The 17,423-nt window shown below is 40.6% G+C and overlaps 1 protein-coding gene and 1 long non-coding RNA gene across 7 annotated transcripts in view; one reads left to right on the top strand and one right to left on the bottom strand.

The window, feature by feature from the left end:
* AP1S2 (adaptor related protein complex 1 subunit sigma 2) overlaps positions 1 to 15,251 on the bottom strand; it is a 28,466-nt gene extending 13,215 nt beyond the window's left edge. The window contains exons 1-5 of one of the 6 annotated variants that reach the window (XR_008418322.1): positions 15,073 to 15,248; positions 12,739 to 12,917; positions 5,723 to 5,831; positions 4,971 to 5,108; positions 701 to 795 (exon numbers count right to left, since the gene is read on the bottom strand). Coding sequence is in view for 4 of the 6 variants with exons in the window: in XM_019417976.2 (XP_019273521.1) it covers positions 4,971 to 5,108; positions 5,723 to 5,831; positions 12,739 to 12,917 (426 nt within the window). In the remaining 2 variants the exon portion in view is untranslated. Of the gene's footprint in view, positions 1 to 700; positions 796 to 4,970; positions 5,109 to 5,722; positions 5,832 to 12,738; positions 12,918 to 15,072 lie in introns of all 6 variants that reach the window. The other 5 variants (XR_002072002.2, XM_019417976.2, XM_019417979.2 and 2 more) reach the window with 5 other exon arrangements.
* Positions 15,252 to 15,395: 144 nt separating this feature from the next.
* The window catches only part of LOC109248326 (uncharacterized), a 68,729-nt gene continuing 66,701 nt past the window's right edge, over positions 15,396 to 17,423 (top strand). Inside the window, exon 1 of the long non-coding RNA XR_002072004.2 lies at positions 15,396 to 16,111. This is a non-coding gene — a long non-coding RNA (uncharacterized LOC109248326). The remainder of the gene's footprint in view (positions 16,112 to 17,423) is intronic.

Genomic DNA, 17,423 nt, shown 5'->3' with positions numbered 1-17,423 from the left:
CCCATTCTTAATTAACAAGATTTTAATTTAACCCCCCCCCCCACTTTATACTAAAAGGCATGTTATTAAATACTCCAAGTACTTATTTACTTAAAAATAATTTTAGGTTACAAAAGATTCATTTTTAAAAATCACTTTTTCTAAGATTCTTACCTTTCCATTTTTATGCAGTCCAACAGATTTATTATTACTTCCACAAAGATGTTGCATAGTACTAAGATATATCATGCAGCCCCAGCACTAAAACAAATCAATTTTAGCAGCGCTAATTCTCCACAGAGCACCACTTTCTAGCTGAGGCAGATTAACAACTGCAAATCTGAGTGAATCTATTCATAAAGTGGATCATCTCGAAGTAGAAGCAAATTCATAAGTGTAATGCTTGCTTTTGGTACCTCACTTATTTTTCATTTCTCAGATTACTTTGTGAGAAACAATACCAACAGCAAACAAAGCTCAAAAGGAAAACCCCCACAAATTTCAAAATGATGCTGTTAGTATAAAAAAGAAAGGCTGACACATCTCAAAGCGCTGATCAACACCATCATGCATCTACCGCTGAGGTTAAAGCCCGACGCCCGGTATTTAACTATTTGATCTTCACGGATCAGGCAAGGACTTGAAATCATCTCACGTGCAACAGTCTTTGCATAACACCCCACTTTATCCATGCCACAAAGATGGTAAATTTAGTAGTTACCAAGAAATAAGTTGGGGGTCAAAGGGACTAAAGCCTTAGACTGCTCTTTATCATAAGATATCCTCAGACAAACCTCCCCATTCTTCATTCTGGCTCTATAAAATTAAGGAGCAGAGAAAAACTGGTAAGTGCCTGACTTTACAAAGAAAATGCACTCTACATTTCCTTGGTCATTACATGTATGTTTATAAATCAACTGTACCACTCCCCCAGGTCCTCCCCCACAAAAAGCTGGCTTAAAATAGGCACTTAATTGGTGGTGTGGGTGGAGAGGTGGAATGTTCCAAGTATTGCAAAGAATGTCAGTTTAGTAATCTCAGCATGTTGCACTTTAGTAATTTAAGAATCAAGTACCAGTGGCATGTTAAGAAAACGTGTTAAATTCCAACAGACATTAAAAATTGGATAATAGACCAATTTTTCTGGGCTTTACCCCCAAATCTATGTATTCACAGAACCAAATACCAAGAGGAATACACGTACAGTTCAGTCTAGAAATGTCAAAACTGAACCACTATTTACCAAGTAATTAAATAAAATAAAAAAGATCTTTATTATTTGATCACAGTGTCTGATATTGTAGCAATTATTCAAATACCCATTGATGTTATGTTCTCATTACTGATTATAATATGCTAATAGAACAGCTACCATATCCACTGACTGTCTGTCCTGTTAGTCTATAAAACGAAGGACTACCTGAACAAACTATGTGACATATATACAAATCAGGTAAAAGAGAAATTTTTCTGAAGAAAAACATTCTTAAGGATAGAAATGTATATTTCACAGATTTTAAAAGGTCTAAAATCAAAATTATTTTGCGATTTCCCATGTAACATCAAGCCAACAAATATTTGCATTATAAATTTAAAGGCATCTTTGGTGTCTAGAAATAGTCAATTCAAGTAAAAGACCTGACACCAAACAGAAAAGTCACAATACATGGAAAAGTAATTAATTAGGCCCTCCACAAATTTAAACTTGCATTTAGATGAGTGTCTTTACAGCCATATTTACAATGTTGGAAGCAAAATCATTTCATGACATAGGCTAAATGAATACTATATCCCAAATTTTAAGACCAAAAGAGCTACTATAAATCCAGGAGTTTAGATAAATCCGAGAAGAAACGATTTAAACAATTATTATTTATGCATCCAACTGAAAAATACCAATTACCGATAATGTGGACAATGAAAATCTTCAGTATAAAAGGTAAAAAATGGTATCTTAGAAAATCTATTCTGTTCCATACAGAAAAACCTCCAGAATGATTAATCTCTTTATTCCTGAAAAACACAGAAGTTGGTACCTAAAACAGAAGGTTTAAAATACACATACCAAGACAATACACAAAGCGGGGGGGGGGGGGGGGGTGGGGGGGGGGGTGGGGAGGGCGACGGGGGAAGGGAGAGATGGACAGAGCTCAGTGGTTAAGATTTCACACAGCTCTGAAGTCTAGCAGATCTGGGTTTGGAATGCTAGGACCAGTTGCTGGAACCTCACTGAGCCTCTCCTTCGTCATCTGTTAAAAAGGTACTCATGATCTTTCTCAGGGCATGTTGACGATTAGCACAGGATGCTTCACAAATACATACTCAGTAAGCATTAGCTCTCATCATAGTTCTTTTTTTTTTTTTTTATTTCATAGTTCTTTTTTGTTGTCATAGTGTCCAGACCTGATCTCATGACTGACTATATGTAATATGCTAAGAGAAAACCTACTTTATCACCTGATGGTCTGCCCTGTTTGCCTGTTAAAGGACTACCTAAACAAATCAAAACATGTTTATATAAATTGGGTAAAAGGGAAATTTTTAGCAAATTTAGAAATTTTAGAAACTTAGCAGTCTGTGGAATGCTTTTTCTCATCTTATTCCACTATTTTATGAACATAATATTCAAATACTCTCCTAGAGATGTAAACATGTATCATGTATCAACATATAAATGAATCTATTTTAGGAAACAATCATCTTGTCATCCCTGGATTTGTGACAGTATGTTGGCAAATAAGCTAAATGAGTAACAGGTTAACCTGAACAGAATCATCTGAAGCCTTACTGCCACAAAGAGACTTTAGCTTGGCTTCATAAAAGCCTTAATCTGCAATGTATTATAACTCACTCTAAATTCAGAACAGACTAGCCACATTCTGCCTCCTCAAGAACTGAATGGCTACATTGAGAAAAATGGTTTATTCAGACACCAAATAGAAACTGTCTTAATGTACTATCACTTTGGTTTATGTACAAAATGACGTTAAGGTCACAGATAAGAAACTGGGCAAAAGTTCTCTTCAAAAGGTAAGAAACTGTAATTAATAGCAGTCAAAAAAATTTTTTTTAAACTAGGGTGAGACAGGGTAAGGAAAATCTTACATGGAACCATAGACATCCCATGCTTCTCTCTACTCCTTTCTACTAAAGATAAAAAAAATACTGCTTCAAAAAGGGAGGTATTATTTACTATTAAAATACTTTAATAGGGGAGATACACACACACACACACACAAATAAATATGGACTTGAACTAACGTTTTTATCCCCGATACATCAAATACTCAACACATGCTATAAAGTAAACTTAGTACATTTGCCGTATTTACAAAGTCAATAGCAAGTTCCCAGTAGTTTAAACAACAGTCCAGACACAGGAGAGATCAGTACCCTAAACACTACTCTCCAGAAAAAAATATATTAAAAGGTGAACTTCAAGAACTTTAAAATGTTTTAAGGCAGATGGAATTAATCAAGAAATGATGAAGAACCTGGAGGAAATACCAGGATCTGACATAATATAGCTCCATAATAACAGAATATAAAAGTGAACAAGGGAAGAGACAAAATGAAAAATTCATAGTTCCTGATTCTGCTTTTAACCGAATTTTTAGAAAAGTCTGATTAGTAAACAGCAAAATAAGGGGGTGCTAACTTTAAAACCACATATGAGCTTGTGGTCAGAATATCAGATGTTAAAAAAGAATCTCCCCAGTGACATGTCTGCAATCAATGAATAAAGCACCGCGGCGAGCTGTACGCACTCAGGAAAGGCGCCGTGCCCCTTTCACTACTGACAGCGGATGGCATCAGGGCTGCCAACCAAAGATTCCACTGGTGCAGGCATCTTAACCACTGTTTTGGTACCTCGAGATCATTACACGCACAATGTGTTGTCTCACGTTTGACAGGTGTATGTTCTGGATGATATCGTCCCAACTTTGAGCAATCCTCACAACTGACCCAGTCAGTGACTGATGCAGAGCCAGTATTGAGGCCCTTCCTCCCACAGGGGCCCACTAGAAATTATAATGGACAAAAAGAGATTTACTCTTCTTAGTTCACATTTCTGTTATAGCAGAAATGCTAAAAAACTGCATTTAAAGCCTCCTTTCATAGTAAAAAAGGCAATTATCTTAATGAAAACATACATTTTTTGTATTCACTACTCCTTTCTATTTGATTAAAACCACAATTACTGCTAAAGCATAATTCAACTTGGTATCTGAATTAAGGTGTCCTTAAGTTTTTTGAAAAAGGTGGCCCTATCTGTGAAACTTTAAACTTCGGAAATTGAAGGCCCAGAAACAACAAATACACAGTTAACCCAGGACAACTATGGGAACTGGAAAGGGAAGATGGTTTGTAAATGGCTCTCGTGATAGATATCAAGGCAAAATAAGAACACAGTCATTTGACAGAACACGGTTTGTTATTTCAAAAGAGCCAAGAGAAGGCCAACTACCTTTTAGTTAGTCTTGCTAACATAAAACTACAGACGTCTACAAAAAGTGTAATTATAACACTGTCATTTGCTTGGCTAACACTTGCACTTAATGGACATGAGGTGAAAATATGAACCAATCTGGGATGAAAACACCACAGTCTCACAGTCAACTGATGGAGAACAGGGGTTCCCGTAAGTAAGTAATTCACAACAACGGATGGAGAGTTCTCAAATTCCTGTTATCTTGATGAATCTTTTCCCTTCTTAGTCTGTCCTCTAAAGGTTCAGACTCTCGTGTTTTAGGGTCCAAAAATGGGCCATCATTATGACAGACCATCTCCAAAGTAAACAATCCATCCACAGATAACTGAGTTGATGAGATGGACACATATTCCCATCAAGAAACTGTACATGGACACTACATGCCAAGCATGCTTCAGAGTAATTTCTGAGAGTCTACGAATGAGGGAGCACAACTGAGACTTCCCTGGCAAGAGCAAAACATGCTACTGCCCAGCGAAGAGAACTCTGATTAGCTTACCTCCTGCAGTAGATCAGCCTGTTCAATTGCTTTAAGGACATTTTTCTTGGATGTTTCCTGAACTTCCCCTCCCAAAAGAAACTCATCCAAAATAAAATAAGCCTTCTCAAAATTAAAGATGATATCAAGTTCACACACCTGAAAAGCAAGGAAAACAATGGTAAAACTGAAAAAAGCAAAAGGTACTTACCCACTATCAGGTAGTGAATAAAATCTGATCAGAGCAAATCCATCTTAATTCTCTCTAAAAATGGCAATCTTGCTAACTAAGCATCATCAATTTAGTCAGCATATTTCTCAAATCTCAAGTACTTGGAAACACAACGCCTACAAGCTAAGTAAGAAAGACCTGATTCTGGAAGCTCCCAACATGGGCAACTTAATAATTTTCTACTCACAAAAACTGATCTTTTTAAATACGTATTTCCCGGATAATGTGATCGTGACTGCTCACCAAATCTAAATTCTATATTAAGCACTTCCAGAATGTTAATCTCTGCAGTTGAACTCCTTTCCGTTTCACTATTTTAAACCTTATTCTCACGACCGTCATCAAATGAGGCAGCGGGGTCAAGCACTGCGGCAGTTAAGTGGCTGTGCACGCTGGCAAGAGTCAGAGTCAGCCCTTCCCTCTCCTGCAGTTACTTTCAAAGAGTCAGAATCCCCAAGACAATCAAATAATAAACTTGTTACAGAAAAGATTAAAAAAAGATACTATGGCATTCATTTTTCTAAAACAAAATACTACTCACACTGCCAAAATACTTGTCAAGTAATTCCACATAACGATGAATTATTTCCAGGGTAATTAGCTCATTGTCCTGATCCTCGATAGCACAGCAAAAATACAGACTAGCATATCTGTAACAAAAGCAAATGTGGAAAAACTTTTACTCTATAATCATGTTTTCTAAATATATTTTCATACCCTATTGTGAAAGATCCCATACTTAAACAATTCATTTTCCCTTTTACAACAGTGTAGATTATTTTCCTCCCGGAGTGCAAAAGTAATGAATGCATATAGAGAAAGTTTGAAAGGTACAGGCAAGAAAAAAAAAAATCACTCAAATCACACCATCTAGAAAGAGAAACTTATTCTGCTCTTCTTCCTTTCAGGCTCCTTTCTAAGAATATTCATAGAAATACATATAATATTCTAAAACCTAGCTGGACCCAGTTACAAAACACATTGAACGAAATACAACGGCCCTCAATTGTATGAAATACGATCTTGTGTTTACTTAACTAAAACAAAATGCACTGTGATTAATGCAAACTACAAGTAAACAGGGAAGAAGATAAACTTTCCGACTAAAGGACTTATTGAAGATATTGTCAATGCGAAGCCAATGTCTCAAAATGTTTTACTGGAGCGTTAATATGCACAAAGAGAACACAAATCATGTATGTACAGCTTAAGGAGTTTTCAAAGTGAACCCACCTGTGTATCAGCACCCTGATCAAGAAACAGATTATCGAACTCCTAAATCCCCTCCCCTAGCCTCTCCAGTTCACCACCTGCCACCCCAAAGGGTAACTACTATCTTGACTTCTAATAGCATAAAATTGTTTTTTAAAAGGTGGTTTCTAGATCTGTGGAATAAACTCCAAGAAAAGAACAGCTCTGTTTTTACAGAAGTTAGAGAAAGAGAACAGGGGAAAACTGAAACCTGTCCTCAAATTTTCCAAGTTCTACCTGTTAAATGAAAGTTTTGGTTATTTACCCTTCATGAAGAGTAAGATTGGAAAAGTAAACATTCTCTTCCAAATTAGGATTGTAGCACATGGGACTAGACTATACTTGACTCAAGGAAGCCAAAACTTAAGACAACCTTGAGGCATAGCAAACAATGACCAAGTCCTTTGAGGAGGATTAAAAGAACATTTTCAAATGGTTTAAGTGTATTAAAGGCTTTTGAAACAAACAAAAAACAAAACACCTATGACATTCTTAACAAGTCTCAGTTTAGATTGTAATTTTCACTGAGGAGCATTTAAGGGATTTTTGGGAAACACGATGAGCAACTACTGCTCATAGCATTGATGGAAAATAATATATGCAAACACATAATCTGTTTTGGAACCCAATGAATTTCTGCTCTTCAGTATGAGAGTAACTAGTATTTACAGAATCCTCTATTAATTTTAATATTATCAACTGATTAAGATCAATTATTTGATCTTTCCAACAGCAAGCACCATCATCCTTGACTGGGGGTGGGGGGTAGAGGACAAAAAAACTGAGGCCCCAAGAGTACAGGGTCTGCCAAGTGGTTGCTCTGGGACAAGAAATCTGATCTTCGGACATCAACTCCAGGCCTTTTCCCACTCCACCTTAGGGACTCCCTTGTCATCCACAGCTTGACTTTTCTGCCGTGTCCATTCTGACTCACACATTCAGTAAGATTTAAAATGGTAGGAGAGTCTGTTGCAGTCTTAGAGAGGGGGCTTTCCAATGTGTTCATTTATTAGCATGAAGGACATAACAGGGCACCACCTCCAACTTTAACAAAGTGTTTCCTCTCTTTCCTACCCTATGGTTTTATCTGTTTAACAGGCAATGGGATGTTTCAATTCTCCATCCTCCCTAACCCATGCTCACCAAATAGTTTTGAATTTGGGGAAATTGATACAAATGATACGTTACAAGTCCCTGAATTAAGCAAACTAAAAATTAAAGGAACTGGCATTAAAATGGTAGATAAAAAAAAACAGCCATGAACAGCGCACATGAACAGGGTGCTATTTCAATAATCCCATTAGAAAGAATTTACTAAGTCAGTTACTAATAGTAAATTCCTTTTAGTCTTAATTGTCAGCATTTCGACAATGCTAATGTTAAGTAATCGAATGCTTGCCCCATGGTCCTTGCTCCTCGTCCACAGTACTGCCAGTGCTGCCTTCTTACAAATAAACAGCACTGAAATACTAGTCATCGGTCTTCAACTGTAGAATCATTTGGAAATATTAACTTAACTATCACAAGGACTGGGGGCTCCTGGGTGGCTCGGTCAGTTAAGTGTCCAACTCTTGGTTTTGGCTCAGGTCATGATCTCACAGTTCTTGAGTTCTAGCCCTGCATCAGGCTCTGTGCTACAGCTTGGGATATTCTCTCTTTTGCTCTCTCTCTCAAAATAAATAAACTTAAAATTAAAGAACTGTTTTCAATACCACCAGGACTGATGTGTCTAAGCATCAGCTGATAGTATTTTAAAAATCCTGCAATTCTACCTAAATGTAGAATGGACAAAGGGCCATCAAAGTAAACAAATTCTTTGCTGTAAGTGAACAGCTAGTTATCAGGATTCTAAGACACCACTTTACAGAAAGCTTACTGAAGAAACAGAATAGTGACAGGTAAGACTCACTGAGTCCTCCCTCTGAATGAGACACTAAATATTAGCTGAGGCTTTTGCATATTTTACTATTTGAATCCTCACAACTCTTCTAGAAAGATACCATTATTACTTGCATTTACAGGAGACCCAGGCTTAATTGAGTAACCTCCCTAGGAACAGCAATTTGACTCCAAAGCCCAAGTTTTATATTAAAAACAATAACCAGGAACTGTATTAAATAGAGTAATCCTGCACCTGGCAAACATTAAAACTGAATAGGCAGTATTTTAAGAGGTTTGAAGAGGCAGTGAAGTAAATGGTGTTACACTGATTTAGTAAAAGATTACCAAGAGAACCCTATTTTTGAGCCAAATGCTTTTTAAAAAATTCAATTATGAGCTCATTTTTTCTTAGTACATATTTGTAAGTCTAAATCTGAAGTAAAATTAATAATAGACTAGTAAGAAGAAAGGCATGTTTGGTTATTTTTAGCACAGTGGATTAAGGCTTACTCTAATTACTGGCACTCAGAGAACATCTGAAAGTGCCTATTCTTATACTCAAAACACATGACTTCTCTGCAGTCAGCTAAGTGTCAGCTGACTATGGGTGAATGTAACGAAACTGTTCTCAATCCCACCGGTATGTCATTAAAAATTATTTTGTTAGTAAAGAAAAGAAGGTATTCTGGCAAATTCTCAAACTAGTAATTTGGACCTATGTATTTTTAAACTCATTGTAAAACTTTAATCTAGTGCCTCTTCCGTAGCATGCTGCATAAAATACACTCTTCAGCCTTTAAGGGATCTTCAAGAGCATTTATTTCAGAGATGAGGAAAAAAGGAAAAATGACTTGTTCAAAGTTACAAAACTAGTGAAGGGTGCGAACCAAGCAGAACTCAAGTCCCCTGATTTTCGGTCTGTATTTTCAGCTATATTATCCCTATCAACCCCCATCCCCCACCTGCTCCCCAAGAGGGGGAACTGTTTAAGTGAAATACTCAGCAAGAAGAATGTGGCTGAGACAAAGGGGGGAAGGAAGACCTAAAGACCACTTACTGACAGGAACAGCCAGAGTCCTGGTTCACAATCTCTCAGAAGTGATAGCTCTTTTGCTTAAAAAGGTCTTCTCTTCCAGCTGGACTAAGGGGGAAAAAATCACCTGTTTCTATGAATATGTCCTTACAAAGAATATGTCCTTAAATATAAAACATGAGGTTTTCAGTATGAAATGGGGCAGATGTATCGAAAAATTGACTGAAGATTCTAACTTCTGTAGGTGAATTTTATTTCAATAAAGCTGTTTTTTAAGTGCACCTTTTGTTTATAGCCGCTTGATACAAGTATCAGAGTCAGGTTAGATTACCCTTTATAGCCCTTCATAAGAAAAAGTGGCGGCCCGACGTAGGTGGGCTGAATCCTGTGTGCGGGAATACCAATGAGTGCTTTCTTTCCCTCTGTTTAACAGGCCATTGCCTGCTGCAATGAATCTCGATTCCTGGGATTGATTCCCTTGCTGGTATTTTCCTCCTCCACACGGGGGACTCCTTCCCCTATCTAGAAATAAGCTTAAGTCACTCGCACCTTTTTAAAAACCCTGTTTCCGACTCCTGCATCTATGGGTGGTTACCACCTCTTCGTATCTTCGGAGCAAAGCTCCCCAAATAGTCTACACTTGGTGTTTAAAAGTCTCCACCTCTTCTTCACACTTTGCTCCATTTCTTCGAGACTTCTGTTCCTACTATTTCACTGAAAATGTTCCCACAGATGGCATTTTATGAACTCTCATTGTAAAACCTAAAAGATTCTTTTCTTCATTTAAACTGTTTTTGCAATTTTGGCAATGGTAACTTAATTTGCAAAACTCTCTCCCTTTCCCTGACGTTACTGACCCTACACAATACACCCTTTGCTTGCCCTTTGAATGCCGGTGATCTAACACTTTATGCCTCATTTCCCCCCCTGACTTCCACACCCGCCCCGAGAAAACTAGGCATCTTCAAATGGAAGTCATACAGGCATCGCAAAGTCAACATGTCTGCTACCTCCTATTTACCCGTCAGCTGAACCAGAAATGTGGAATCACTGCCCTCCCCCCTTTTAGCAGCCACCAAGTCTTCTAAAACTTACCTCATAGTAACAGCTCTCTCCACCTGCTGTGCACACAGCAGCAGTCTTCCTTCAGGGCCTCATTATAATGCGGTCTCCTTAAGAGACCCCTCAGGTGCCAGTCCCGGTGCTCCCCTTACCCATTCTCCTATTACAAGGATCTTTTAAGAAATACATATGTGCTCTTTTCTCATCCCCATTTAAAACCTTTGCCTCCAGGCTTAATATTTCAGTTCTAGCCTCCATGTCAGTCACTAACTAGAACGTGACCTTGAACAAGTAAGGTCTCCCAAATTCTTCTTTTCTAAAATTGAAGTTTAATCAACAGTAGCCATTTTAGGGGCACCTGGGTGGCTCAGTTGGTTAAACATCCTACTTCGGCTCAGGTCATGATCTTATGGTTCGTGGATTTGAGTCCCACATTGGGCTCTGTGCTGACAGCTCAGAGCCTGGAGCCTGCTTTGGATTCTGTGTTCCCCCCTCTCTCTGCCCCTCCCCGCTTACACTGTGTGTGTGTGTGTGTGTGTGTGTGTGTGTGTGTGTGTGTGTCAAAAATAAACATTAAAAACAAAGTAGCGTTTTATTTAAAACAAACAAACAAAAAAAACACTTCTCCTATGCAGAGGGTACAGGCCAAGTGAGCAGGGGTATAAGATCCCAGTCCTGATTTCATGAGAGCACCTCCACTTCCACTTGTTTCATTTAGGGTTCTAACCTTGGGGGCAACAAGCTTTTTAAAACAATCACTTGACTAGATTATTCTAAGACCTCTCTCAGCTCTAAAATGCTATGATTTTTCTCAACAAGTACTAAAACAAACACTGGATACAAAATCACCCAAAGATGACTAAATTTATTCTACTGGAAAGAGGAGTTTATGGTATTTAAAATATTCTCGATGTCCTATAACCTCCATTACTTCCTCTGCCATCTCCCCCACCAAAAAAAACGCATCCATACCTAGAGTGGAATAAAGGAAATGGAGATAAAACCCAGACTTCTCTTCAACTCTCCTTGCAGCCCATACCTGTTAGTTCCCTGCACTTCCCTACAGAAGACAATTTCTGACATGCAGAAACACTCATCTTAAATACAGTAAATTATTTGTAAGGGAAGGGAAATGGAGAGCAAAGTAATTATATTTCTTTTAACCTGATTAGCCCAATCTTGAGAAATGTATTTTAAGGTATTGAAAGACTTTCAGATATTAATAAAGACGTACATTTTTTTATGGTTTTTTTAAATTTTATTTTTGAAGGACAGAGACAGAGCATGAGAGCGGGAGGAGCAGAGAGAGAGGGAGACACAGAATCCGAAGCAGGCTCCAGGCTCTGAGCTGTCAGCACAGAGCCCAATGTGGGGCTCGAACTCACGAACTGTGAGATCATGACCTGAGCCGAAGTCGGATGCTTAACCGACTGAGCCACCCAGGCGCCCCAAGACGTACATTTTTTTAAAAGCTTAGTGTTCAGGGGCCCTCAGGTGGCTCAGTCGGTTAAGCATCCGACTTCGGCTCAGGTCATGATCTCGAGGTTTGTGAGTTTGAGCCTTGCATCGGGCTCTCTGCTGTCACTGCAGATCCTGTTTTGGATCCTCTGTCCCCTGCCTCTCTCTGCCCCTCCCCTGCTCACGCTCGCTCGCTCTCTCTCTAAAAAATAAACTTAAAAAAAATAAAAAATAAAAGCTTAGCGTTCAAGCAAATGTGTGTGACATTTTGCAACACCAAAAATTTAAAAATCTATTCTTCCCAAAATTATCAGATCTAATTACACCTCCACCACAAGTATACTTCAAATCAGTTAACACTAGTAAAGAGATATTGTATATACATAGTTTCAAAACATCTATATGACTGAAATGGTCTATGCATCCAAGGTGTTGTGTTCATAAGATTGTAAAAGTCTGAGAAAAGGCATGTCAAGTATCAGTCATTACTGTATAGATTTTCAAGAAGGGGGTGGAGGGAAAAGGCTTGTTTAAATTCAGAGAATTACACCATTTAAAATACGGCCCCATATTCACCTGCAAAGACATAAATTCGTTGCATTTTTCTAAAAAGATTAAATAGTAATAATCATTTATGCCTTTATTTACATAATTAGTTTTCAATCGACTTTCCTGATTTTATCTTTTTGCCTGGGTAATCAAGCAAAATAGCAGTTATTTTAAAAATACAAAGCTTTGACTTAAACCTTTTTCATCTAAATCATTATTCATTATTTATAAATGTCATTTCTTAAAAGTCTGCCATTACCACATTACAAGTGACCAAATATTTGATTCTACTATTTCATCTTTCTGAGAAATAAAAATTATACCTTTTGTAAACAATCTTCAGATCTCGCCACTCAAGAAAGCTGCACATTTTCGGTTTCCGTGCTAAAACGGTTTGAACAAGTTCTCTTGTGATCTTTTTCTTTTCTTTGTCTGACAGTGGGACATACCATTTCTGCAGTCGAAGCTTTCCCTGACGACTAAAAAGCAACATAAACTGCATCTGTTAAGATAAATAGAACCAAGATTACATGCAACACTTTGATTCAGTAGAGATTAAGAGGACATGTTTCACAGAGAAGCTTTGGGGGCAGGGCCTTTGACTGACAAATGATTAGCAACCATCAGTATTTCTACGCCAGTAGAAATTCTGTAGAAATTCTTGTAGAAAGAAATTCTTGTAGAAAGATCTTCTGACCAGATGTAAATCTTCCCACCCCTTCCCACCCCATCCCTTTCCACCTAAGTTTAGAGACAGGTAAAAAGCCAGAGTGAAAATTTTGAGGAAAAAGAAAGATAATTCTTACAATTTCAGAAACTACTGTCTGCCAGGGCTATACATTTCACATTCTCTGTATGCTTCAAAAGAGAACTGTTGACACCAACTGGTTCAGACACATTTGAAAGAAACAGCAGATCTAGTCCTGTTTTTCACCGTGAGGCTGTTCCAGTTCCAGGCTGAATTACTTGTAGACAGACTGCTATCACTTAGGATGCCCTCTTCAGTTTATGCTTATATATCTTAAGCAAAACAAAAGATCTCAAATATTAACCCAGAGAAAACCCCACAAAGGCACATTTTTCCTAATAAAAGCCTGATGTTTAAGTATCTCTTCTCATCTTCACTTTTTAAAAATTCCAGCATAAACATGCACACAATAAAGTGGGCTACTGAAATAATATGACAGAGAATATAAACCTCTAAAAGCCAAAATAAGAGGTACACACATGCAGAGACATTACACGAAATACTTCATTTGAAACAATTAAAAAAGGCATCTACAGATGGAGTGGATGCTGAATTCTGGTGTATTTTACTTAAACTATTTTGTATATGTGTATTTGGAATCTCGAATCTGTTGATTTGTTTAGATGTTTAATTTTCAAGGAAAGCTTTTTGTAATTCAACTGGTCTTCTCAACTGCAAACAGGTAGGCATTGTTTCTACAAAAGTAATTTAAAGGTAGAATTCAGACACGGTTTTTTTTCCCCCCTTGTGAACTATTTTAAGTTCCTTTAACAGCGTTACTACAAGATTCCAGCCTGATTCTTAATATGCACCACACCATCTTAAATTTGAATATGGGGTGGGGAAATTTACACAACCAATTTAGAATAAACCGGGCTCTAAATTTCCCTAAGAAATTAGTGACGTTTTTCGTACTAATCCAAACGGGCATCAACAAGATATTTAGCAATTTATGAGGTGGCAATTTAACTTTAATACTCTATATTTAAGTTAAATAAAATCGGCTTATTACACCTCACTTCAAATCTTCCCTGGCACAAAATAAACGAACGACGTTCTTGTTATCAAAGTGCCCCCCATACGAGTCCTGTTAAGATAGCGGCATTCGAAGGGGGACAGCAAGTAAAGCATCAACTGGACAACGGGTTTAACGCAGACCCGTTACCAGAACTTTGAGAACAACAGACCCCTATTCCCGGACCCTGATGACCTGGAAGGGTGGGGGTTGCTTTGGAAAAAGAGTACGAGCTCAAGGCTGTCTGTATCCCCTCCCTACCACTTCATAGGGCGAATAAATAATTCACTCTTTAAAATAATTATGTGCTAACATGGGACGATACCCGGTTGCGAAGCACAAGTATTCCTTCCCTCGAGTTAAAAACTAATGCTTTGATTTTGCCGCAAATCACAGGCCACCCCAGTTCCTCGAGATTGGTATTAAAAACAATAGGCTCGGCCGCGGAGCGGGCTCAGGGCCAGCGTTCCTCCGTCCGGCCGTCTCCGACGCCTCCCCGCCGCCCCACGGGGCCGCACTCCATCACTGACCGAGCCCGAGCGAGGTGACGGGCTAGGAGCGGGGCAGACAATGGCATTCGCCGCCGCGCAGGGGGCGCCAAGGGTCCTCGGCCGCCCCGGGCCGCGAGCCCCTCCCGAAAATGCCCCGCAAAACTTGAGGTGATTCCCGAACCACAGGTGCCGCGGGGGCTCCGCATCCTCGGGGCGCGGTGAGGAGTGGAGAGGGGCGCGGACGCGGAGAGAAGTGAGTTGCCGGCCGCGGCGCCCCACTGGGGGGCCAGCGGCCAGACACGGGGTGGGGTCGTCGGGGCGCGCGCGGGGCGGCGGAGGGCGCGCCCAATCCTCCCTCTCGCCTCCCCGTCCCCGACGCCCCCGCTCGCTCCCCGGGACTTACGGCGGCCGCGGGCCGCGGGCACGGCGTGGCTCGGCCGGCGGCGGCTGCGACGGGGGCGGCGGCGGCGGCGGCTGAGGGGAAGCCCCTGTCGCCGAGCTGAGGAAGAGAAGCCGTGTTGCCGCGGGGAGGAGACCCAGTTGGCAGAGGGAAGGCTTAGGCGGCGAGGGGAGGGCGAGCCGACAGACCCCGCCCTGTGGGCCGGACGAGGGAGGAGCCGGGGTTGCGGCGAGCGGAGGGGCGGGCTGGGCGACGCGCGGGAAGCAGCTCGACCATTGCCAACGGCACCGGAGGCAGCGCAGGTGACCGCACTCCAAGGAGGCCGATTGGCCGCGTCTCTACCGAGAGGCGTGGTCCCGGCCGGAAGTTAGGCCACGTGACCCGGAAGCGGCTTTTGCCGAGGCCTGCGCGCCTGCGCGCTCCTGCGCGTACCTTCGGAACTCGGGCGGGCGGCTACCTCACCTATCCAGTGGTGGGAGCGCAGGGTTCCGAGGTGCCCTTTGTCGACCCCGCTGTGCGGGGCAGGGAAGGTCAGGATCGCCAAGAGCCAAGTTCGAGCTCCGATAACTCTCCGTGCCCAAAGAGGGCGGGGCGGGGAGGCGTCACTGCCGGTGGTGATGGTGAGGAGAGTGAGGGAGTGCTGCACCTCTGGGGAAAACAAGTCAGCTCTGTCGAGGAGCTCGTGCACGCGTTCAGAGGGCCTTTTGCAATCATTCTGCCTCCAAACTGCCTGGAATCCTGCACGTCCTTCCCATTGCACTGCTACAGCCCTAGACACCTTTTGCCCCAAGCCGTGCGAGTGTCTTTTCCCTGGGCTTGTCTCGCCAGTCCTCAGTGCTGCGGACCTGATGAATTACTGTCCGTTCTCTGCCGAAAAGCCCCGACCGCATCTCGTCTTTGAGATCCCACTTCCTTCACACGGACTCGCGCCCCCCGCCCCCAAAGCCGCCTGTGTTCCAGTTAAGCCTTGCCGAAGACTTGCTCTGCCTGGCATGCACTTCCTCTCAAATGTTACATCTATGAAGCCTCACCCTCAAACCCTGTAAGAACGAATCCCTCTTTCACCCACACGTTCATTAGCCTCTGTTTAGCACATCTTGAGTTTTACTCATTTTGCATCCCCACGTATCCATTTGCCTCTATTCAGCACGTTTTGAATTTTATTCATTTTGCGTCCCAACCTAGTTCACTGCCTGATAGATAACACATCTAATAAATGGGAGTTGACCGATGAGGACTATAAAATGATAGATTTGTTAAGAACCAAAGTGCTGAGTTTTGTGCCTGGCACATAATGGATGTCCATATTTTTTTGAATGAGAAGAATGGATGAATCATCTAGTCCGACTCATCTTTTACAGATGAGGAAAGGGGAGCCCCACGGGATTAAGTGACCTTGCTTGAACAGCCACGGGTTTCTCATGTTGAATGCTATTCATTACCCCAGTCACCTAGGTTCTTACAAAGGAAGCTAGAAAATTGCTTTTGTTGAGCTATGCCCTTTTTGCAGAGGTTCCCAAACACGGTCGCCAGAATTTTTTAATGGCCCAAAGTGAAAAAGAAATGCTACGTTTTCCACGAAGCTAAATTTAATCAATTTAAAGGAATCCTTTATTAGGGATTGTGTTCTTTTTTGTGTGGTAAAAGGTCTATAAAACTATGATAGTATATAGTAGGGATTTGAGGGCATTTTTAATGCCCTTATTTGACAAAATAAAAATGTATAATACCTTCCCTTTTGAGCACAACTATACTGCTAGGAAAATTTCCTACAAATATATATGATAATGTACGCTGGGATATTAAACAAGTGATCGACAGAAGGCACAGAGCTGGCTTTCTGTGGTCTTTAGGCCCCCTGCCCAAATTTCTCTCTGCTTCCTGAGTAGTCATTCTCCAAAGTCACATGTTAATGCCCCATTTCTCCCTTACTACACAAAACAGATGCCATTAGTCAGTTCAAAGATAGATCTAATACTATGCAATGAAAACTTGTCCTCTAGATCCAAATGCTGTTTTTCTCTTTTTCTGTACAAACGAGGTTCCTAAGATAACCACCTCTAAGTTTAAAGTCATTGGTTATGTTCCTAATGTAGGTCTGTGGTTCTGAAAATGAAGACAGGAGTCTTGCTGATGACATATTGGCAGTCTCTGGTGCTCCTAGCCAAGAAAAGGTGGGGGTGGGAGGGTAGTGGGGGAAAGGAATTATGGGAAAAATAATTAGCAGCTGAAAGCAGCTATTACATAATCTTGGCTGCTTATTAATTTAGGAGAAGGAATAGCTTATTAAATTCTAATAGCAACAGCACAACTGCAAACAACCTAGCAATTAACAATGCAGGGCCCATTATTTT

The sequence above is a fragment of the Panthera pardus genome, unplaced genomic scaffold (genome assembly GCF_024362965.1).
Source record: "Panthera pardus isolate Hobbes unplaced genomic scaffold, ASM2436296v1 HiC_scaffold_27, whole genome shotgun sequence".
NCBI lineage: Eukaryota > Metazoa > Chordata > Mammalia > Carnivora > Felidae > Panthera > Panthera pardus.
This window is presented reverse-complemented; position numbering and strand designations above follow the sequence as displayed.